Source organism: Staurois parvus, unplaced genomic scaffold (assembly GCF_062004578.1).
Source record: "Staurois parvus isolate SC_StPar_1 unplaced genomic scaffold, SC_StPar_1.0 ptg002208l, whole genome shotgun sequence".
NCBI classification, from domain to species: domain Eukaryota; kingdom Metazoa; phylum Chordata; class Amphibia; order Anura; family Ranidae; genus Staurois; species Staurois parvus.
Window position 1 is genome coordinate 141,798 of NW_028320004.1, and position 25,526 is coordinate 167,323.

The 25,526-nt window shown below is 41.6% G+C and overlaps 1 protein-coding gene across 1 annotated transcript; it reads right to left on the reverse strand.

Annotated features, from left to right (window-relative positions):
• Window positions 1-15,403: 15,403 nt before the first annotated feature.
• On the reverse strand, window positions 15,404-20,281 carry LOC149431556 (E3 ubiquitin-protein ligase TRIM39-like). The gene has a single exon (XM_089665472.1). The coding sequence runs from the start codon at window positions 20,279-20,281 to the stop codon at window positions 18,662-18,664; it is 1,620 nt and encodes a 539-aa protein (XP_089521598.1). The 3' UTR covers window positions 15,404-18,661.
• Between the last annotated feature and the right edge of the window lie 5,245 nt (window positions 20,282-25,526).

Sequence of the window (25,526 nt, forward strand, 5' to 3'; positions counted from 1 at the left end):
CCAGCCCAGAGATTCAGAAGTGTCATCACCCTGGCTGGTTCTTTGCCAGTCTTTGGGTCCCCATGACTGCCATCTTGCTTGTTGGAAGCCAGCTTTGACTTCCTTGTGCTTCACGGCTGGCTTCCCATTATGCATGCGCAAGACACACTACACCAGGGGCAGACTGACCATTTGGAAACTCGGGCACTGCCCGAGGGCCCGGGGTCAGTAGGGGGCCCCATGAGAAGCCCCTGGTACCTTTTTCATAGGCTTTTTTGAGTTTGGGCAAGGACACAGGGGCCCCATGATCTCCCCGGACCCTGCATTCACTATATCTGCTCTCCCCGGACCCTGCATTCACTATATCTGGTCTCCCTGGACCCTGCATTCACTATATCTGCTCTCCCCAGATCCTGCATTCACTATATCTGCTCTCCCTGGACCCTGCATTCACTATATCTGCTCTCCCCGGACCCTGCATTCACTATATCCGCTCTCCCCGGACCCTGCATTCACTATATCTGGTCTCCCCAGACCCTGCATTCACTGTATCCGCTCTCCCCGTACCCTGCATTCACTATATCCGCTCTCCCCGGACCCGGCATTCACTATATCCGCTCTCCCAGGACCCCGCATTTACTATATCCGCTCTCCCCGGACCCGGCATTCACTATATCCGCTCTCCCCGGACCCGGCATTCACTATATCCGCTCTCCCAGGACACCACATTCACTATATCGCTCTCCCAGGACCCTACATTCCCTATATCTGGTCTCCCCTGACCCTGCATTCACTATATCCGCTCTCCCCGGACCCTGCATTCACTATATCTGCTCTCCCCGGACCCTGCATTCACTATATCTGGTCTCCCCAGACCCTGCATTTACTATATCCGCTCTCCCCGGACCCTGCATTCACTATATCCGCTCTCCCCGGACCCTGCATTCACTATATCTGGTCTCCCCAGACCCTGCATTTACTATATCCGCTCTCCCCGGACCCTGCATTCACTATATCTGCTCTCCCCGGACCCTGCATTCACTATATCTGGTCTCCCCAGACCCTGCATTCACTATATCTGCTCTCCCCGGACCCTGCATTCACTATATCTGCGAGAGCAATAATTTTCTGGGCGAAGTGGTGCATTATCTGACAGATATGCAGGGGTTATGTGTATGTGTATACCACCTCAAAATTCCTCAAAAAGTCACACTTTCTCCCCAGAAAGTGTGACTTTTTGGCAGAAATTGGAAAAGGAAATTTTTGGCAGAAATTGGAAAGGGTTAAAAACGTGGAAAAGATATATCGATGATATTCTGGTAGTATGGGATGGTACAGAGGAAAGTTTACAGCAATTTTTGGAATATATTGGAAAGAATGAATATGAATTAACTTTTACCTTTAATATTAGTAAAGAATTGGTCAATTTTTTAGATTTAACTATTTTTAAGATGAATAATAAGTTATATTTTAAAACCTTTTTTAAAGATACAGATAGAAACGGGTACATTCCTACAAATAGTTGTCATCATCCCCGGTGGATGCAGGGTATACCTAAAGGACAGTTTACTAGAATTTTTAGAAATTGTTCGAGATTGGAAGATTATATTTTACAATCAGAAGTTATTTTAAATAGGTTTATTGCTAAGGGATATGATCCAGTAAGATTGGAGAAAATTAGATTTAAGATTAGTCAGAATTATTTAGGAGGAGAAAAAATTAAGAAAAAACCAAAAATTAAAGAAAAGAAAAATGAAATTGAGTACGCGTTTATTTCTGATTTTAATTGTCAGTATAGAGAAATTGAAAATATATTTATGAGACATTGGCCAATTCTAAAAAAAGATAATGTTTTAAGTTCGGTGCTACCAGCGAAACCTTCCTTTATTTATAAAAAAGCAAATAATTTGAGGAGTACTTTAGTAAAAGGCGTGATTTCCCCACCAAAAGAGAAAGTTTTTGAGATGTTCAATTTTAAAGGTTTTTATCCATGCAAAAAGTGTAGAATATGCAGAAGTACCAGAATGAAGGATAGGGTGATTTCATCCTTTAAATCCCATTCTACTGGAGAAGAATTTCCCATAAAGCAGTTCATCACATGTAACACGCGTTATGTAACATACTTATTGGAATGTCCATGCCACTTCCAATACATAGGTAGGACAAAAAGGAATTTATCCGTTAGATTGGAAGAACATGTGAGAAATATTATTAAGGGCAAGAAAGACCATAATGTATCGAGACATTTCAAAGAATTTCATAACTCAGATCCAGGACTTTTAAAATTCTGTGGCATTGATACTGTGAAAGGACATTGGAGGGGTGGGAATAGAATCCAAAAGTTATCCCAAAATGAAACGTTTTGGATATTTAGGATGAACACATTAAAACCTAGGGGTCTTAATATAGAACTTGATCTAAATTGTTTTATTTCTGATTTTTAGATTTTTAGAATCTATAGTTTTACCAGTTGAGAGCTGTGAAATAGTGTTGTGGGATTTTGGAGATTTTTAGGGTTGGGTTTTTAAGGTATGTCCGAACTGTAGGTGAACACATAATGAAATGATATAAAAATATGATATATACAAAGAGGATATTTGATATTTAGAGTAAAGTATTGTTCTCAGTATAGTTGTAATATTAAGAAATATATGGCTTAGGGTTTGAGATATATAAAAAGTTTTTTCCAAAATATACAGTTATTAAATTAGAAATGAGATATATTCTTTTATGCGAATCAGTTCATGAGAATGACCACTGGAGGGAGTAAAGTATTTAGATTGTAAAGTAAGATTAATTAATTAAAATGTCAATTAGTTCATGAGTTTGACCACTGGGGGGAGTAAAGGTTTAAAATTGCACGAATGGCTAGGATACAAAGCGATATAGATGTATATATATGTCAGATGGGCTATTACTAGTAAAATCAGTAATTGATAGTATTTATTAAAATGTTTTTATATATGGTTGAATATAGGTAATGTGTGTATTTTTTTAGAAGGTGTAATTTTTAGTAATTTTTGGTTGATAGTAAAGTAAGGAAGTACAGAGTTATATTTGTATATTGTATTCTATTATATGTAATAGGAATCTGTAGTCCTCTGTGACCTTTTGGGTATTAGTATTTGATCAGACCGATACAGCTTTGGCTCTGTGTACCCATTAGAGTGATAGAGGAATTGTGATTGCCTGGTTCCCTTTTGTAAAATGGCGGCTGTGGCCTCACACCATTAAGAGACACTAATTTATAAGGAGAGAGATGTGGGACGTCCGTATCCCTTCAGACGAAGTCCGGAAGTGACGAAACGCGTTAAGGGTGTGACGTCGTGACGCACGCACGCAGACCGGAAGTGTCGCCGTGGCCATTTTGTGGGTTATCAACACATGGTTTACCGCATTTGTTTGGTAGAACTTGCATAGGAACCATGTGGGGAGCTGGATATATGAAATTTTAATGTAAGTGGATATTAAAATCTTTTACCTATACCTTGAATATGAGCCTTGAGACCCTTCTTGTCTTTTGAGGACCTTGGAAAATTTCTTTGGAGAGAATGAGAAGATCCCTGCTGGTATATTGATACAGAGGGTAATAGTATTTTATACTATTGGTGTCGGTGGATACACAGTGTTGCAGTGTTCACAGAGTGGTCACAGTTTATCCATACGTGCACAGGAGATATATATGTATACAGTTTTTGCACAGTTTTTGTTGTTTGTGTTTTGCACGGAGTGAATATTTATCTTTTATAAAGGTAACGCACTAGATTATTTATTTTGTTTTTTTTGAGGTACCACGGGATGCAATGAGATTTTTTCTACTGGAGGATAAAGTTTGAACATTGGGACATATTTTTTGGACATTATTATTGTTTCTTGGGACAATTTTTATTGGGACACTTTTTTCTGAATTTTTTTACAAATTCTGTTTTTGTTTTTTCTTTTTGAGTTTTCATTGTTATGGGATTTGTATATTAATAGGTTTATGTAATTTCAACACAAAAAGGTTATAACATTGTATTACTTTCTGGGGAGAAAGTGTGACTTTTTGAGGAATTTTGAGGTGGTATACACATACACATAATTGTTTTACACACCAGGGGGTGTTTAATGAACCACAAATAGAATTTATTTACAATTTTTCAATAATAATTAGGTGCATCATTTATACGGATTGTATTGGGAAGTTTCACGTAATATGGATGTGTTTAATTTTATTGATAATAGGAAAATCAATTTAGATGAGGTTTTTTCCACTACCGAATCTACTTTGGATATCAATGTAGAGGTAATGGTGAAAAAGGTAGGGTATGCTATGGAGAAAAAATTACAATTATGGTGGGATATTGTATCCTTTGAGAAATATATATCAGAAGGCATTATACCTCGGAGACTAAGATGGGATCTCATTCCAAATGATGGATTACATGATGAGGATTCTCTGAGTGAATGGAGGAATTTTTTCCATACATGTGAGACTTCATTGCTAAAAATGTTGATAGAAAGAAAAAAAAGGAAACTAAGGACAGTGGAGGTTAAAATAGATGAGATGAAAAAGAAAGTAGAGGAATTAAAAGACAAAAGGGATTTGAATGGATTATTTCAAAAAGTACAAGAACAACTCAATAAGAAGGATGGGGAAATTAAGAAAAAGAAACATAAGAAATTTGTCAGAGATATAGGTGATTACCAGGCTAATAAAGTTTATAAATGGCAGGAAGTAATTTCAAAAAATTGTCAGTCTACTGAATCATCCCCAGCCAAATCTATTGATGGAAACCTGGGAGACATGAGAAATACATCCCAAGAAGAAAAAAAGCCGATGGGAGTTACACTGAATGGAGGGAGGGGGGAGGGAGTTAAACCTAGTGATAATAAAATAAAAACCAAGAATCCAGGTAATCAAGATTATAACGTTCCAGTTTACAATAGATTCCAACCATTGGAAGGTTGGAATAATCAATATAACCAATACAATCCGAGGAACGTATATTATAGCCCAGGTCGAAATAGAGGAAGGGGTAATTTTTTTCAGAGGGACTTCAGAGGTCGGCCACCAGGTCCACCTTATATGAGACCTTATTTCCAACCCCAATGGGGAAGAGGAGGACAGAGAAATCCCCAATATTACCAACCAGTGGAAGGGGAGGGAGGGTATGCCCCGAGAGAAGAAACAGGAAGGTATCATCAAGTAGAAGAACGACCAGTGGAAGGGGGAAACGAGAACAAAAGGAAACGAAAAGATGTTTAGGGGAAGGGATTTACAATTTGAGTTCAGTTCCGTTAACAGATGAGGAAATTTCAGTGTTGGACAAAGGTCTTAAGTTCGCTCCTAAATCGAATTTAAATAAATTCGATACATATATTGCCATTAATAAATATATCAGGAAAATTAATATCAAAAAATACTTTGCTTCTCTACCAGGGCCGACTTCTACGGCAAATTTAGAATCTAGATCGAGATATGTTCATAGTGAATTGAAAAACAAATCTACGTTTAACCCTTCAAATTCTAGAAATATGAATGTGGAGGTGTTTAAACAGATGACTATTGATGATTTATATGAACTAGAGGCACGGAAATTTAAGGAAGAAGAATCCATATATAAGGGTCTGCTCACATTGAAAAAGAAAAATAATGTTGTGATTCGACCAGCAGATAAGGGGGGAGGGGTGGTCATAATGGATAGGTTGAAATATGAAGAAGAAATGAATATAATTTTAGGAGATAGGAGTACATATGTAAAGATTTCAAAAAATCCTACAGCTCTATATAGAAAACAGCTAGCGAAATTGGTAAAAAAAGCAGAAGATGATAAAATTATCCATGAAAAGGAAGCATTATATCTTGTCCCATTGCATTGTAAGGTTCCATATATATACATCCTACCTAAAATCCACAAGAGTTTAACTAACCCACCAGGTAGGCCTATTATTAATGGAATAGGGTCAATCCATTCAAGGGTGGGACAATATATAGATTTTTATTTACAGCCAGTGGTCAAAAAAGCGCCTTCGTATTTAAAAGATGGACAAGATGTTATTAATTTATTGGAAGGTATGGAGATTACGCAAGAAATGTATCTTATTACCATAGATGTTAATTCCTTATACACTAGTATAAAACATAAAGATGGAATAGATGCAATAAAGTGGGCCTTAAAATACCATACGGAATTACATATCAAACAAAGGAAGTTTATTATACAACTATTGGAATTTTCCATGGGGAAGAATTATTTTTGGTATGATGGTGGATATTATGAGCAAAAGAAAGGTGTCGCGATGGGCGCGAAATTTGCTCCCAGTCTGGCCAACATTTTTTTAGCAAAATGGGAGGATAAGGAAATTTTTGGCAGAAATTGGAAAGGGTTAAAAACGTGGAAAAGATATATCGATGATATTCTGGTAGTATGGGATGGTACAGAGGAAAGTTTACAGCAATTTTTGGAATATATTGGAAAGAATGAATATGAATTAACTTTTACCTTTAATATTAGTAAAGAATTGGTCAATTTTTTAGATTTAACTATTTTTAAGATGAATAATAAGTTATATTTTAAAACCTTTTTTAAAGATACAGATAGAAACGGGTACATTCCTACAAATAGTTGTCATCATCCCCGGTGGATACAGGGTATACCTAAAGGACAGTTTACTAGAATTTTTAGAAATTGTTCGAGATTGGAAGATTATATTTTACAATCAGAAGTTATTTTAAATAGGTTTATTGCTAAGGGATATGATCCAGTAAGATTGGAGAAAATTAGATTTAAGATTAGTCAGAATTATTTAGGAGGAGAAAAAATTAAGAAAAAACCAAAAATTAAAGAAAAGAAAAATGAAATTGAGTACGCGTTTATTTCTGATTTTAATTGTCAGTATAGAGAAATTGAAAATATATTTATGAGACATTGGCCAATTCTAAAAAAAGATAATGTTTTAAGTTCGGTGCTACCAGCGAAACCTTCCTTTATTTATAAAAAAGCAAATAATTTGAGGAGTACTTTAGTAAAAGGCGTGATTTCCCCACCAAAAGAGAAAGTTTTTGAGATGTTCAATTTTAAAGGTTTTTATCCATGCAAAAAGTGTAGAATATGCAGAAGTACAAGAATGAAGGATAGGGTGATTTCATCCTTTAAATCCCATTCTACTGGAGAAGAATTTCCCATAAAGCAGTTCATCACATGTAACACGCGTTATGTAACATACTTATTGGAATGTCCATGCCACTTCCAATACATAGGTAGGACAAAAAGGAATTTATCCGTTAGATTGGAAGAACATGTGAGAAATATTATTAAGGGCAAGAAAGACCATAATGTATCGAGACATTTCAAAGAATTTCATAACTCAGATCCAGGACTTTTAAAATTCTGTGGCATTGATACTGTGAAAGGACATTGGAGGGGTGGGAATAGAATCCAAAAGTTATCCCAAAATGAAACGTTTTGGATATTTAGGATGAACACATTAAAACCTAGGGGTCTTAATATAGAACTTGATCTAAATTGTTTTATTTCTGATTTTTAGATTTTTAGAATCTATAGTTTTACCAGTTGAGAGCTGTGAAATAGTGTTGTGGGATTTTGGAGATTTTTAGGGTTGGGTTTTTAAGGTATGTCCGAACTGTAGGTGAACACATAATGAAATGATATAAAAATATGATATATACAAAGAGGATATTTGATATTTAGAGTAAAGTATTGTTCTCAGTATAGTTGTAATATTAAGAAATATATGGCTTAGGGTTTGAGATATATAAAAAGTTTTTTCCAAAATATACAGTTATTAAATTAGAAATGAGATATATTCTTTTATGCGAATCAGTTCATGAGAATGACCACTGGAGGGAGTAAAGGTTTAAAATTGCACGAATGGCTAGGATACAAAGCGATATAGATGTATATATATGTCAGATGGGCTATTACTAGTAAAATCAGTAATTGATAGTATTTATTAAAATGTTTTTATATATGGTTGAATATAGGTAATGTGTGTATTTTTTTAGAAGGTGTAATTTTTAGTAATTTTTGGTTGATAGTAAAGTAAGGAAGTACAGAGTTATATTTGTATATTGTATTCTATTATATGTAATAGGAATCTGTAGTCCTCTGTGACCTTTTGGGTATTAGTATTTGATCAGACCGATACAGCTTTGGCTCTGTGTACCCATTAGAGTGATAGAGGAATTGTGATTGCCTGGTTCCCTTTTGTAAAATGGCGGCTGTGGCCTCACACCATTAAGAGACACTAATTTATAAGGAGAGAGATGTGGGACGTCCGTATCCCTTCAGACGAAGTCCGGAAGTGACGAAACGCGTTAAGGGTGTGACGTCGTGACGCACGCACGCAGACCGGAAGTGTCGCCGCGGCCATTTTGTGGGTTATCAACACATGGTTTACCGCATTTGTTTGGTAGAACTTGCATAGGAACCATGTGGGGAGCTGGATATATGAAATTTTAATGTAAGTGGATATTAAAATCTTTTACCTATACCTTGAATATGAGCCTTGAGACCCTTCTTGTCTTTTGAGGACCTTGGAAAATTTCTTTGGAGAGAATGAGAAGATCCCTGCTGGTATATTGATACAGAGGGTAATAGTATTTTATACTATTGGTGTCGGTGGATACACAGTGTTGCAGTGTTCACAGAGTGGTCACAGTTTATCCATACGTGCACAGGAGATATATATGTATACAGTTTTTGCACAGTTTTTGTTGTTTGTGTTTTGCACGGAGTGAATATTTATCTTTTATAAAGGTAACGCACTAGATTATTTATTTTGTTTTTTTTGAGGTACCACGGGATGCAATGAGATTTTTTCTACTGGAGGATAAAGTTTGAACATTGGGACATATTTTTTGGACCTTATTATTGTTTCTTGGGACAATTTTTATTGGGACACTTTTTTCTGAATTTTTTTACAAATTCTGTTTTTGTTTTTTCTTTTTGAGTTTTCATTGTTATGGGATTTGTATATTAATAGGTTTATGTAATTTCAACACAAAAAGGTTATAACAAGATATGCAGGGGTGCCAGTATTTTTGGCCATGACTGTATGTACTGCACTTTTTGAATAATTTGTTTGAATATCTGGTATCAGGGGATTGTGCTGGCTGCTACTTAGTATATTAGGAACTAGAGCAGATTTTTCTTCTCTTTGTCTTAAAATACAGTATACCTCGAATAACAATACAATACACACAAATACAAGGGAAAGGAGACAGAATAAAAAGGTTAACAGCCATGTGATCCAGCATATCCTTTAGGCCCCATTCACACATTTTGTAGCACGAAGCTCAAAGCTCCAAGACGCTCAGGGAGAAGAAAAAAAATCAATATTACTTTAGCAGAACGCCTGAAGCTCAAAAAAGTTTTGGAGTTCCAGTTGGGCAGATTTGCATGTTTTTGGCACGTTTTTATTCCCATAGAAAAGAATAGAAACACGTGATTGACGTGGTTTTGCGCGCTTCCGCGCTTAAATGAAAGACTGTAGAGAAAAAAATTGTAATAATATATGAATAAATAAATGTAAAATAAATATAAATATAAGGGTAGCACAGTGGCTAAATGGTTAGCACTTCTGCCTGGCAGTACTGGGGTCATTGGTTCGTATCCCAACCACGGCACCACCTGTCTGGAGTTTGCATGTTCTCCCTGTGCCTGCGTGGGTTTCCTTCTGGGTGCTCCGGTTTCCTCCCACACTCCAAAGACATGCTGGGAGGATAATTGGATCTTGTCTAAATTGTCCCTAGTATGTGTATGTATGAATGTGAGTTAGGGACCTTAGATTGTACGCCCCTTGAGGGTTAGGGACTGATGTGAATGTACAATATATATGTAAAACACTGCATAAATTGACAGCGCTATATAAGTACCTGTAATAATAACATTAATAAAAAATCATGATAAATAAATAATAATTAACCTCCAACCTTAAAAAAAAAATAAAAAAGAATAATAAATACACACCTGAACAAGAAAATGCATTAATAATAATACATTATTATTATTGTATTACTTGTTTAAGGGTTAGGGGGCTAAGGTTATGGGTTAATTATTATTAATTTATTATCACATAGTATTTATACAGTATTTGAGTATTTATTTTACATTTAATATATTATTATTATTATTATTATTATTATTATTAATAATAATAATCATAACACTAATAATAATATTATTTTTTTGTTGAGGTTAAAGGTGTTTATTATTATTAGCAATTTGTTTAATATATTTTGTAAGGGTTAGGGGGTTAAGGTTAAGGGTTAATTATTATTTATCATTACATAGTATTTATCTATGATTGTTTTTATTTACTTGTGTATTTATTTTACATTTATTTATTCATTTATTATTATTGTAAACCCTAACTAAAAAAAAAGAAGAAAATAATAAATAAAATACTAACCCTAACTCAAACCTTAATCCTAACCAAGCATGGACTGGCCATAGGGCACACCGGGCATTTGCCAGGTGGGCCGGGCCGCCTGGATAAGTTAGGAGGGGCATCCGGGTGGCACATATAGGAATCTGGCAGTGCATTTCTTGGTTCCTCTATGTGCCGCCCCTCCTATCCATCTCCTGCATGCTCTGAGTTCCTGTATGCTCCCCCCGAGGCTGCCCCCCATCTCCTGCAGCGCTGCCGCTGGGTTCCCCCCTCCCTGCAGCTGCTGAGGGGGATCTGTCAGGATAGATTGTCTCCAGTGCTGACAGTGCCCCTCCTCCTACTCTCTCCTGTGTCTACCCAGCCCACACTCTCCGCCAACCTTATGTCTTCCTTCCTTCTTTCTCTTTCTCTCCTTCTTTCCCTCCTTCAGGCGAATATTCCCACTTTCAGAATGGGAATAAGAAGCTTTAGAAGAGTGTGTTGATGAAAACTTAGAAAAGGGTTTCATCCCACTTCTCCAGCAAGGGCAGAAATATTCTTTGTCGAGAAAAAAGACCACTCTTTTCGGCCACGTGTCAGGCTCAGCCCAACAGGATCTCTAGTGGTCCACAGAATGGGGTTCCCCGGGACACGGAGTCTAAGTCCCAGTCTGCCTTTTCACCAGGGCCCCTGATGGTGGGGATACACTTGGTGCAAGACTGAAACCAGGTTGCGACCCCTGGGTGCACCCAACTATGGTAGAAGGGTCCCGCTGAGGGTATATGCCAGGGATGAGCCTGCTGTGAAGGGGTTGACAGATCCAGGTCCGAGCGGGATGGATGGTCAGACTAGCCGGGTCGGTAACAGTGGGGAGAGGTGCGGTACAAAAGCAGCAGACAAAGAGTAGTCAGGTCACACACCGGGTTCAGTAACAAGAGGTCCAAATAACAGTAACAACAGGCAGAGAGATGGTCAGGGTTGAGCCGGGGGTCAGAGCAGGAGAAGGTCAGCATGGATCAGAACAGGCAGGGTCGGCAACAAGGAATGCACTACAAGAACACATGTAACAGGAACTAGACCTTGCGGCAATGAGAACACTGCCTGGCCAGTTTAAATAGCGCGCCCTGCACCGTCATTGGTGCCAGGTGCGTGCCCGCGTGCTCGGCCGCGATTGCCGCCACGGACGCCCAGGTCCTAATACCCGCATATTGAAGTGCCTGGGCGATCCGCGCATGCGCAGATTCGCGCGCCACGGCAGAGCCCGAGGTCCCTGACACCATGTGTGGATTACTGGGAACTCAATAAAATTACAGTGAAAAAAATGCTATCCCCTTCCTCTTGTACCCGAACTGTTCCAAATGTTGAAGTCCGCAACTGTCTACACCAAGCTGGATTTACAAGGGGCCTATAACCTGGTCCGCATATGTGAAGGAGATGAGTGGAAGACGGCTTTCCGTTCCAGATTTGGCCACTTCGAATATCTGGTCCTGCCCTTTGGTATCTGCAATGCTCCCTCCACCTTCCAGCATTTTGCTAATGATATATTCAGAGACTTCCTGGACATTTTTGTAATCGTATATTTAGACGATATCCTAATCTTTTCTGTGTCCCTTGACTTACATCGGGGGCATGTGAAGAGTGTTCTATGCCAGCTCTGCCAACATGGACTTTAGGCCAAACCAGATAAGAGCAAATTAGAATGGCAGTGCATTCAATTCTTGGGCCTGGTAATTTCTACAGCAGGAATTAAGATGATCCCCAAAACGTGTCTGCTATCTTAGACAGGCCTGCACCCACAGACAAAGAGGGGGTGCAATGGTTTGTGGGATTTGCAAACTTCTACCGGAGATTTATTATAGGATTCTCCACCATTATTGCTCTCATCACGCAGCTGACTAAACAGAACCTTTGTTTCCACTGGAGCTGCGAGGCACAAACTGCGTTTGAAACCCTAAAGAGACTTTTCACTTCTGCTCCTATTCTCAGTTACCCTGATTCATCCTTACCATACGTATTGGAAGTGGATGAACTTTGGTGTCCACAAGTCTCTTGATTTGGTACAATGCACATTTTGGTGGTCAGATCTGGAGGAATTCTGCAAGAAATATGTGATCTCATGTACTATCTGTAACCGGAGTATGACTGCAAGAAACAGAGCTTGGGGTCTGCTCAAACCCTTGCCAGTTCCTGATAGACCATGGAAAATTATATCTATGGATTTTATAGTAGAACTTCCACCTTCCAAGGAATGTACACGGTACACTGATTGTCTAAAATGGCCCATTTTTTGCCTCTAAGGAACACCTTCTGCCATGGAAACGGCCCGTGTGTTTGTCAAGGAAATTGTGAGGCTGCACGGGGTCCCTGCATACATTGTCTCCAACCGAGGAGTCTAATTCACTTCTCGCTTTTGGAAGGCGTTATGTGAGGTTTTGAATGTTGAATTGTCTTTGTCTTCAGCTTACCACCCCCAAACTAATGGGCAAACAGAAAGGACTAATCAGACACTTGAACAGTACCTTCGATGTTTTACATCCTTTGTCCAGGACAACTGGGTATCATTATTGCTGTTGGCACAATTTGCCTATAATAATGCCAGCCATTCAGCCACAGGAAAATCCCCATTTTTTGCCAACTTCAGCTTTCATCCTTCCTTTCTGCCTGACTTCATTTCAGAATCAACAGTTCCTGTTGTTCAGGGCACGGTGGACTTTCTCAACCATAACAATAAATTGTTACAAGAGGCAGTGGCTAAAGCTCAGGCTGATAATAAGAATGCATTTGACAGGAAGAGAAAGGGGGAACTGAGTCTTCAGCTGGGTGACCAAGTGTGGCTATCCACGGCAAACCTTAAGTTGGCATGTCCATCAAGAAAACTCACACCTAAGTTTTTGAGGCAATTCCCAGTGAAGAGGAAACTTTACTAGGTATCGTATGAATTATCTTAACCAGAATCATTGTCAGGACAGGAACGCTGGAACGGACAGGCAGGCCTAATAACAATGTAACGCACTGGCTGACGACAACCACCACCCACAGACCGAAGTCCCTCAGGGCGCGGAGTCTAAGTCCCAGGCTGCCCTTCACCAGGGCCCCTGATGGTGGGGATGGACTTGACGCATCCAGGAACAAGGTCGTGGCCCCCGAGACACCCCAGTTGCAGTAATGGCTGCCGCCAATGGCGTGTAGCTGGTGGAAAGGACAATAGAGTAGTCGGGCAGGCCGGGTCGACAACAACAGGACAAAACGGTACAGGACAGCAGACGAGAATCACAGGTCACGGGCCGGGTTTAGCAACGGAGGGTCAGATCAAAGGAGAACACTAAGAATGGTCGAGTCACAAGCCGAGTCAGATTCCAGGAGAGTCACAACAGAGCTGTAGCAACACAAAGACACAAGTGCAAAGGGCATGTGCGGACCACAGGCTTATATGTAATCAGCCACACCCCTCTGGGGGATGGACCTCAGAGACCTGAAGGCATAAAAGATTCCCACCATGCTCTGCAGAAATCCAAGATGGATGCCAGCACATGGAGTAACATAACCTCTGGGAAAAGGTAGGACCTTGACAATCATTTAAGATCCATCCAGTATTTCATGTTTCACTCCTAAAGCCTGTGGTGATGGATCTCTCTCCAGATAGGGGATCTGCTCCTGAACCTGTGCTTCTAAATGGAGATTGAAGAATATGAGGTGGAAGCTATTGTGGATTGCAGGAAAAGAAGGAACCAGCTGTACTACCTGATTAAGTGGAAAGGGTATAGTCCTGAAGAAAACTCCTGGGATCCCGAACAGAATGTCCATGCTAAAGGACTTATTTGTGCTTTTTTTCCATGCCCACCCGAAGAAGGGAAGCCAGCTGGGCATCCGGAGGCTGCCCGCAGGGAGGGGGCAATGTCAGGAAGATACTTGCCATAATGCAGCTGAAGCCTCTGGACTTACACTGGAGCGCAGGCACAGATGTGCGAGGGCCCTATATGCTTGATCTGCTCCCAGCTTTACTGACCTTGGTCTGTGACCCGACCAGGGGCGGACTGAACACTCATGGGGCCCCCGGGCAATAGGGGATCATGGGGCCCCTGTGTCCTTGCCCAAACTCAAAAAAGCCTATGAAAGAGGTACCAGGGGCATCTTATGGGGCCCCCTACTGACCCCGGGCCCTCGGGCAGTGCCCCAGTTTCCAAATGGTCAGTCCGCCCCTGGACCTGACTACTCTTCTTGCCGTTTACACCTGATCCGCTTATCTGTTCCCGGCCCAGCCTGTCTGACCCTGCATACAGCTTACCAGCCTGCTCTGCTGCCAGCCTGTCCAGCTGTCCCATCTACCAGCGAAGTGCCAACAATTCCAGCACAGACTACAGGACTGACCAGGCACTCATATCCCACCGTGCTCTTGTGGCTGCTGTTTCATCTTCAGTGGCCTTTCAGCTGGAGCAGTACAAGAGGCCTAAGTGTCAGTACAAGAGCAAGGTAGGTGACACTTATTTTCCATCCATCCTTCCTTCCTTTCTTTCTCTCTTGTGACTGGGCCCTGGCAATCCGCCACCGGGCAAACCACCAAAGCTCACAAATTGCTAAAAATGTGGTAAAATATGCGTGAAAAATGCTGAAACATTCTACGCTCACGTGTGAATGGAGCCTTATTACCCCTTCCCGCCGGCGCCTCCCGGCCCTTTAAGAGTTTCAGACGCTGGGAGGCGGGTGGGGCGTGGTTTAGGAATCATGTGACCGCCGTGATGCGTCATCACGGCGGTCACATGATTGGGAAAGGTCCCGATCGAAGGAGCGGACCGGGACCTTTCCATGAGTACCACACATGTGTGCTGGGAGCGCGCAGGGCGCGCGCTCTCAGCACATATGTATTTTGCTACATGGATGCAAATGTGCGGCCGCTCGGCATCTAGGTCCAGACGCCGGGAGGCCGCACATTTGTGTGCGGCCGGCGTAAAGAGGTTAAAGTTAATTTTACCCTTTCTACCCCTCTCATCAACCCTCCAACCTGTACAACCATCAACTGTCAAAGAGAATCAAACATGACATCACAGCAATATCTCTTCTGATATTTTATTGGTGAATTTATACAGATATATGGACCATCACCCAGATTTACTGACATATTCTTTATATAAGATGGAATATATAATACACCAAAAAAAAGAAATGTAAAGGGTTAAAAAAGTCATTTTTTTTATTTATACCATCACATCTTATCAACGACAGCAATACCATGACATCAGAAACAGCGATAACTAACAAATATCATCCCCGATCTTATTACAGACTGCATGGTTTACGTGGTTTTTTAGCCACAGTCCCATTGACTTCTATAAAGTACGCATTTTGCGGTGTTTTCTGAAAGATGCGGAATGCAGGATTTTTGATGTGCTTCCAGAAAACGCAGCAAAAACGGACAATCTAATAGAGTTCTATAGGACTGCAGCTAAAAACGCATGTATAATTCACGTAAACCGCGCATACACGCGCACTGCGGATAATACGCATGTATAATTCACGTAAACCGCGCATACACCCGCACTGCGGATAATACACATGTATAATTCACGTAAACCACGCATACACCCGCACTGCGGCTAATACGCATGTATAATTCACGTAAACCGCACATACACCCGCACTGCGGATAATACGCATGTATAATTCACGTAAACCACGCATACACCGGCACCGCGGCTAATACACATGTATAATTCACGTAAACCGCGCATACACCCGAACCGTGGCTAATACGCATGTATAATTCCCGTAAACCGCGCATACGCCTGCACTGCGGCTAATACGCATGTATAATTCACGTAAACCGCGCATACACCCACACTGCGGCTAATACGCATGTATAATTCACGTAAACCGCGCATACACCCGCACCGCGGCTAATACGCATGTGTAATTCACGTACACCCGCACTGCGGCTAATACACATGTATAATTCACGTAAACCGCGCATGCACTGACACCGCGGCTAATACGCATGTATAATTCATGTAAACCGTGCATACACCCGCACCGCGGCTAATACGCATGTATAATTCACGTAAACCGCGCATACACCCGCACCGCGGCTAATACGCATGTATAATTCACGTACACCCGCACCGCGGCTAAATCGCAGCATGACAATGTGGGCGCGGCCTAAGTATCTCCCCACATGTCTCTGATCTGTACACCTAAATGTACCTAAACTCCAAGCGGTTTCCAGTTTTGGATAGAGGGGTGATGGGGTAGAGCCTCTGGCGGGTGTTTATTTCTGTCTCTTCCCCCTGTAGAGATTCTCCCTCTCTATTTCTCCTGCTGACCACGGACACAGAAAGTGTAGGAAATCAAATATTTTATGGCTGTCATTGGAACAGGAGATGAGGGGAAACCTTCCCGTGGGGACACGTGTTCCGGGGACACCTATCTAAGAGGAGATTTCCTCTGACCCTGGAGAGATTTCCTCTCACTTCTGGTGTCTCTGGGAACAGGACGTGAAAGAAAATCTCCCCAGCGGAGCACAGACAGTATAAAAACTGACTGGGCTCCAGATCCTTTCTTACACTATCAAAACAAAGAAAAACAAAAAAAAACCCCAACATCTTTATATATTATAATAAAAGCCTAAAAACTCAGAATTCATAATAATAAAGTGTTACTAACCCCACAACAGTACAATCAGTCTGTAGATGCTGTAAAGCATGCTTGTTATACTCTCTGTGGAACCTAAGGGGTTAATCCTCCGCATTATGTAAAAAGGCTGTTGATCCTGTCTTCTCTGATCCTGCCCTTCTTCTGCTGTCCCTAACCCATCTTGTGATAGAACAGAGCCATGGGAGCAAGCTGCACATGCTCAGTGTGGTGTATATATTGCTAGAGAGCTTTTTTTTTTTCTTGGGACAGTGCATGTGATCAGCACAGGACCAATCAGCATTCTCCAGCCAGAAGGTCAGGGACTCTGCATCCTCCTAGAGCAGAATGAAAACTCCTCCTACAAGCTTTAACCAGTGCTCTGCTGGACACTGATAGAAGTCACAAGACTGCTACATACTGCTGATGAGAAAATGTATTTAGCAGTTAATATTTACTAAAATAATTGTATTTCCATGTTGTGTGTGCTGTGGGAGACCAGATATAGTGAATGCAGGGTCCGGGGAGAGCGGATATAGTGAATGCGGGGTCTGGGGAGAGCGGATATAGTGAATGCGGGGTCCAGGGAGAGCGGATATAGTGGATGCAGGGTCCGGGGAGACCGGATATAGTGAATGCGGGTCCGGGGAGAGTGGATATAGTGAATGCGGGGTCCGGGGAGAGCGGATATAGTGAATGCGGGGTCCAGGGAGAGCGGATATAGTGGATGCAGGGTCCGGGGAGAGCGGATATAGTGAATGCGGGGTCCGGGGAGACCAGACAGTGAATGCGGGGTCCGGGGAGAGCGGATATAGTGAATGCAGGGTCCGGGGAGACCAGATATAGTGAATGCAGGGTCCGGGGAGAGCGGATATAGTGAATGCGGGGTCTGGGGAGAGTGGATATAGTGAATGCAGGGTCCGGGGAGAGCGGATATAGCGAATTCAGGGTCCGGGGAGAGCGGATATAGTGAATGCGGAGTCCGGGGAGAGCGGATATAGTGAATGCAGGGTCCAGGGAGACCAGATATAGCGAATGCAGGGTCCAGGGAGAGCGGATATAGTGAATGCGGGGTCCGGGGAGAGTGGATATAGTGAATGCGGGGTCCGGGGAGAGCGGATATAGTGAATGCGGGGTCCGGGGAGAGCGGATATAGTGAATGCGGGGTCCGGGGAGAGCGGATATAGTGAATGCGGGGTCCGGGGAGACCAGATATAGCAAATGTAGGGTCTGGGGAGAGCGGATATAGTGAATGCAGGGTCCGGGGTTTAGTAACACTTTAAATTTAACCTTAACCCCTAACCTTAACATAACTTCTAAAACTGACCATACACTATGCAACCAAATCTTCTTTAGCTTTACCAAAATGTTGTAATATGAAGACAAACTTAAATGATCCTTTAAATTAGTTAAAATCCGGCAGACCCGTATACTACACAGCTGATGGTAGATCTAAAGGAAATTGTACAATCAGATTGTATAGTGTGAGGTCAACCTAACGCTAAATACCCCCCAAATCTTGCCTTGTTGGGTGTGGAAGTGATGGAGGACACTCTTCTAGGCTGAGATCTACCAGATCTACCGATTGAAGAAATATATTATCTCTACAAACGGTGTCATCCTATGAACCAGATTCACATTTCTCAGCAGATTTCACCAGATTCAGGTCAGATTTCCTGTCATATGATCATTTTACATGTCTCCTGACCCCACCAGATATCTTTACACGACCTTTTCCTACATACAACCCGGCATGGAGGGGCTCAGTGAAGGTGGTGGTGAAGGTGTGGAGGTGTCTGATGGGGTCACACAGATCATAAAAGGACAGCTGCCCGGCCTCATAATCCACATAGATCCTGACTCTATCAGGGGGGGTATCGGGAGATATGGGGATTGGTTTATCATCATGTAATAGATTACACTTACTGTTACACTTCCTCAAACCCCAGGACTTGTTATTACTTCCAATCACTGACTGCAATCCTCCCCTCTCTATACTGGGATAACACATCCCGACTCTGCAATATTCTGCCTCACTGACATCCACTTCCCAGTAATTTCGCCCCGAGGAAAAACTCTGACTGCTTAATACCTGGCTATAGATCTGAAATCTCTCTGGTGTTTCTGGACGATTCTGCTTTGTACCTGACCAGGATGCAGTTTTCATGTCATCTGATATCTGTAGATAATTATGAGCTGTGTTCACATCCAGTAATAAGTCTGAAGCTTCCTGTATATTGAAGCATACATTTCCCCCTTTTATCATATCAGATAACCCTTTTATCATATCAGATATCCCTGTGTGTAATGTGCGTGAGATTCCAGCCCCATCCAGATCCCTTCCATCATGGAGGAGTCTATCATGTCTCTCTCTGTCCTCATCATCTCCCTCCTCAGTATCACACAAATCCCCTGTGTCTGATTCCTGGAGGACAGTCAGGGGGTCGGTCATGTTACACAGCTCCTCAATGTCCCCCATCTTCCTGGACAGATCCTTCTTCTTTATCTCCAGTTGATGGATCATCTCAGACAATGGACATGAAAGCCGCTCTTCCTGGCTGGCGATCTCCCTCAGGACTCTCTTCTCCAGGTCCTCCAGTTGTCTCCTGAGCTCTATGAACAGGGCAGTGACTCTCTCTGTTAGACCAGCTAATTTTTCTTGTACTTTTCCCTTACGTTCCTGCAGACTCTGGACTCTTTTCTCCGTCTTCTCTGTCTCTGTCATCAGTTTCTGCAGAACGTTTCTCAGTTTCTGTTTCTTCTTCTCAGAAGCCTCATCCAGAGTCTCCACCTTGTGTCCCTGGTGTGCTCCAGCCAAACTGCAGGACACACAGATACAGGCGGCATCTACAGCACAGTAATATTCAAGAAGTTTCCTATGGATGGCGCATTTTCTGTTCTCCATGGAAGTGGTGGGGTCAGTTAGGACATGTTCTGGTGACTTGCTGTGGATTCTCAGGTGATTATCACACAGAGAAGCTTCACACAACAGACAGGATTTAACAGCGGGTACTGGAGAGTGAATGCAGTAAGTACAGAAGATTCCAGTCTTCTTCTCATCTGGCTGAGTAGACCGGAAGGTCTCCACTGTGTTACGTAGTGTGATGTTCCTCTGCAGCGTAGGACGACTCCTAAACCTTTTTCTGCACTGAGGACATGAGTAGGATTCAGACCCTTCTTCTTTTTCCAGTGTGCGACTAATACAGACCCGGCAGAATTTGTGTCCACAGGTCAGGTATACAGGATCTTTATAGATGTCCAGACAGATGGAACAGTCCAGCTCCTCTCTCAGATCAGCAGACGCCATCGCTGACAGCAGAAGAGAGAAATGACAATGGAAGTCGCAGAAACCAGAGGACACGTCTCACATTTTTCTGCACAGGGTGGGACTGAACTGGTCTTGCAACTTATAACTGCAGGAAGTATGAAAAAAGTAAATGTCTAGAAATTAAAGTGATAATTCCATACACAGGAATGTTCTGGTCACACGCTGTAGTGACTGTTAGACTTGATTGCATTTTTTGAAATAAGAACTTCACACAAAACACAAATCTGAGCAATTAATGCAAGGCCAGTAGTTATTTATATGGTGATGTGTTATAGTTGTTCTGTGTAAAAGAAGTCAACGGACAACTTCTCATTGAGGCCCTGTTCATACCTGTGTGTGGAAGAAACGTGCGCAGAAACTCGCAAAAAACACACTAAAACATGCAACGTGCTTGGGGTGCCATTGTTTCCTAATGGCACCAGAATGGGGGGAACAGTCTTGCATTTTCCACTAACAAAACACATGAAAAAGGCAAAGATGCACGTTAAAAAATGGGCACCAAAATTTGGTACATGAGGTTCTTCAGCACATTCTTGGAGCGAGGGATTCAAATGAATGGTGCTACTACACAAACGCACTGATAAAAGCACAAAAAAACCAACATGGTGTCAAACGTCGTGTAGTGTCAAACGGGGCCTTAGTAAATCGTCCTTTACTCTTCCAGTGCCAGAGACGTTTTTGCATTTTTTGCATACATGCTTAAAAAAATTATTTTAGGCCTGAAGATTACATTAACCCCCTCAAACCCCCCTCCCCCAAAAAAACAAATATATGTATATTTTCTGAAATCAGAAACCCTAGAAAATAAAATAGTGGTTATATTTAATTTTTTATGTCACGCAACATTAGCACAGAGGTCTAGGAAATGTAAAATGACATGAAAAAATACACTAAAGTTAATTTTTAGGGTACACAAACGCAGTATATTTCCCAAATCTTTGGTAAAATATGCCTGGGCTGAGTTAGAAGGGGTTATTAGTGGTCACAGCTGAGAGGCTCTGCAGATCAGCCCTCTGAGACTTCTCCCTGCACTAGACCTTTGGAGAATGTTCTAGAAGCAGTGGGAGGATGTGAGAAGTGGCTGATCTCCACTTTTGAGGGATCCTGGCCAATCCCCAACTGGAGGCTTTGCAAGGTGCCAGGACAACCCATAAAAGTGACAGAGCCTGCTCAGCATCAGGAGAGTTCAGGTGGAAGAGAATGAGGAAGTAGGCTGGAGTGCAGGAGGCTGAGAGGGAGCCCAGGCTGGAAGGGGCTCACCTTCAGGCGTGATGCTAGAAAGGAGGAAAGCTTGGAACTTCACTGGCCCTCATTATGAGGACCACCTGTGCAGCAGGGATGAGGGGCCCAGCTAGAAGGCCTGGTAGCAGCCACCGACCCATTTGTAGCACAGGAGAAGGGTGTAGCTGGCCAGCTAAGACCGGTCCTAGGTTGCTAATATGGTTCACATATATGTGTATACCAAACCTGCCAATAACCTCAGTACAGTGTATATGTGCATATGTAAAAGCCAAAAGCAGAATCATTGCTGTAATCTATGTCTTTGAATGTTATATGACATTTATATATTCATTGTGTTAGCAGAAAAGGAAAATATGCCTTTAAGAGTTAGTATAGAGCTGAGCCAATCACAGACAGCCTCACACTGTACAGAGCCTTAACCAATCCTAGCCAGTTTCACATTTATGCCTGTGTAAAACTCCCTGCTAGATTGTTCTAGAGACAAATGCTCACCAGACAGAGGAGGAAACAGACAAAGTTCCAATCAGAGAAGCTCCATGGAGGCAGAGAAGGCCAAATAGGTATTTAATGCACTTGTGTGTTCCTCTGTTGTTTAACAGTGCAAGTAGATCTGTGTGTAAAAACTGTTGTGTGTGTTTACTTGTAGTTCCACCAAATCAAGTCACTGTAGAGTAATCGTAATCGATACAATCTACCGAATTTAACGAATTATTCTAACAACATAAGCTATCGAATCTAACGAATCTATCGAGATAAGCTATCGAATCAACCCAATGTAATTCGAATTAAACCATTGTAATATGAAAGAAATAAGCTACTGTAAGATAAATGAAACAAGCCATTGTAAGCCGTGTTATATGAAGAAGATTGAAGTTATTAAAGAAGTTAACTAAAGTATTCGGTGTGCTCTTTAAACCTACTGCATCCATAGAGCGGCATTGGAGGAATTACAGAATAAAGTCAGTCTAATCAAACAAAGAAACAGCAATTGCATAATTTTTCTAATGCCACAGCGCACAAGGCACAAGGGTGCTGCGCCTGCTACACGATGGAAGGATCTCTCATCCTGAGAGGAAATTTTGAAAATATTGGCTGCCTTGGAGTGCTACCACTGGGCCAAGAGGAAGCAGACTGTGATTGTCCCCCACATGGAGGTGGTGAGAGACTGACTGAGTTGGAGAACAACAATGGATCCTTTCCATGGCTGTCTTTTCTCAAATTTACCACTAGATAGATGCCACTAGACCCTCAGCTGCCAAGGTGTCACCAAGTCTAAGAGTCCATCCAGTATAGAGAGGGACCCAGAAGGTTAGAAAGACATTCAGAAGACCAACGACTGTGTTATGAGTAGAACCTACAGGAATCCGATGCTTCCTCCACCCTCCTTCCTATTTATCCATGCGCATGTGCAATACATTCTATTAAAATCTAAAGATAAATGACTGGTGCCCAGAGACCAGAACTAACAGAGGTAGCAGAGCAACTGGCTCGGTTAAATATTAATAAAACAATGGGCCCTGATGGTATTCATCCCAGAGTTCTAAGATAACTTTGAGATATAGTTGTTGGACCAGTAACTGATCTTTTTAATCAATCTCTTCTAAGAGGAGAGGTTCCCCATGACTGGCAGCCAGCTAATATTGTACCTATCCACAAGAAGGGCAGCAAGGTAGAAGCTGGCAATTACAGGCCAGTGAGTTTAACATCGGTTGTAGTCAAGTTAATGGTATCACTCCCGAAAAGAAGGATCATTATTCACTTAAAAGCACTCAACTTGCTGGATCCATAGCAGCATGGCTTTACTGAGGGCAGGTCATGTCAGACTAATCTGATTGGATTTTTTTGACTATATAACCAATGTTTTGGACCAGGGTGGTGCTGTGGACATGGCATATCTTGATTTCAGCAAAGCATTTGATACAGTTCCACATAATGATCTAATACAAAATTTGTACAAGCTAGGACATAGCCCTTGGGTGACTCATTGGATATGCAGCTGGCTAAAGGATAGATACCATAGTGTGGTTGTATATGGGGTTCAACCGGAACAGAGACCAGTCACTAATGATATACCCCAAGGCTCTGTACTAGGTCCTGTTCTATTTAATCTCTATGTAAGTGATATAACTAAAGGTTTGTGGGGTAAGGGATGTCTTTTTGTTGATGATACAAAGGCTTGCATTAGGGTTGATATCCCTGAAGGTGCCTGATTTGGTTGTGCTGGTTGGAGAATTTCATAATGATTCTGGTCGGATCGTCTGATACTTTCTTTCCTGATTTCTATACAGGAGAACATTCCTCATATTATTGCAAGCATGGGTATAGGCTTTCTAAAAGCAGGACTTGGTATATCCTCTCTCCAATAGTCTATCATGGAGTGCATCTGCCTTCTCTTTGAAGGTTTGCTCATCAGAGCAATTTCTTATCCTTAGATATTGACTATAGGGAATAGATGAAATCAAAGCCTTGGGGTGAAAGCTTAAAGCATGCAATATAGTATTGCCAGCTGTGGGTTCCGATACAATCTGCTGGCCAAACTTCCATCATTATTCACTAGAATGCCGATATCTAGGAAGGTAACTTCCTTTTTGTTGTAAGTCATAGTGAATGTGAGATTGAATTCATTTTTGTTCATTCTCTCCAGTCAGCCAATCTATATGTAAGTGATATAACTAAAGGTTTGTGGGGTAAGGGATGTCTATTTGTTGATGATACAAAGGCTTGCATTAGGGTTGATATCCCTGGAGGTGTCTGTAACACGGAACATGATTTGGCATTGCTGGAAGATTGGTCAAAAAAGTGGCAATTGCAGTTCAATGTTTCTAAATGTAAAATAATACACCCAAGGAAAAAGAATCCCTAGAGAGAGAACAACATTGGGGGTACATTTTTAGCCAGCACTTCAGAGGAAAAGGATTTGGTGGTACCTATTTCAGATGATTGCAAAATGAGCAAACAGTGTGACCAGGCAGGGGGGAGCAAACAGAATTCTAGGATGCATCACTAGAGGCGTCACCAGCAGGAGGGAGGAGAACCCAGTTCTTCTATATAGATCTTTAGTTAGACATCATTTAGAATACTGTGTCCAGTTTTGGAGATCTCACTTCCAAAAAGATATTGATAAGATAGAACGAGAGTCTAGAGACAGTTAACAAAAATGGTGGAAGGTCTGGGGGGGATAAAACATATCAGGAGAGACTTCAGGAATTTAACAAGTACAGTCTGCAGGAAGGAAGGGAAAGGGGAGACATGAATGAAACCTTTAAATACATCAAGGGAGTGAATAATGTTCTGGAGGGCTGGATTTTGAACATGAAACTAAAATCAAGAACATGGGGACATGACCTTAAACTAACTGGAGGAAAGTTCAAAACTAATCTCAGAAAGTATTATTTTACTGAAAGAGTAGTTGATGCTCGGAATAAACTTCCAGCAGAGGTAGTGAGCCAGTCAACAGTAAAAAGCTTCAAACATGCTTGGGGCAAGCATATATCTATACTCAGACAAAATAGTTAACAAAAGAAAAACATACACACACACACACACAAAAGAAACCAAAACCCCCCCCCCCAAAAAAAAAAAACAGGCAGACTCGATGGCCCACTAGTTCTTTTTCTGCTGTCAGTGGGTTTGGGACATTTGTAATGTAGCTATGAGGAGGCTGAAGGGCAGTATTTTTTCAATATATGTCTGCCTGGTTACCAATAGTCTAACTTGTTGAAAAGAAGTATTTTTTCAAAATCAAAAGATAACTTCACTCTCAGTAAACCAGAGGACACGGATCACATTTTTCTGCACAAGGTGGGGCTGAACTGGTCTTGCAACTCATATCTGTAGGAAGTATGTGAAAAAAGTTAAAGGTCTAAAAATTGAAGTGATATTTAAATGAGTTTTCTGACAGTTAGATTTGTTGGTATCTTTTGTGAACTCCAGACACCCCCAACACCAAGCAAGTAAATGCAGCTCCAATAGATATTTACAT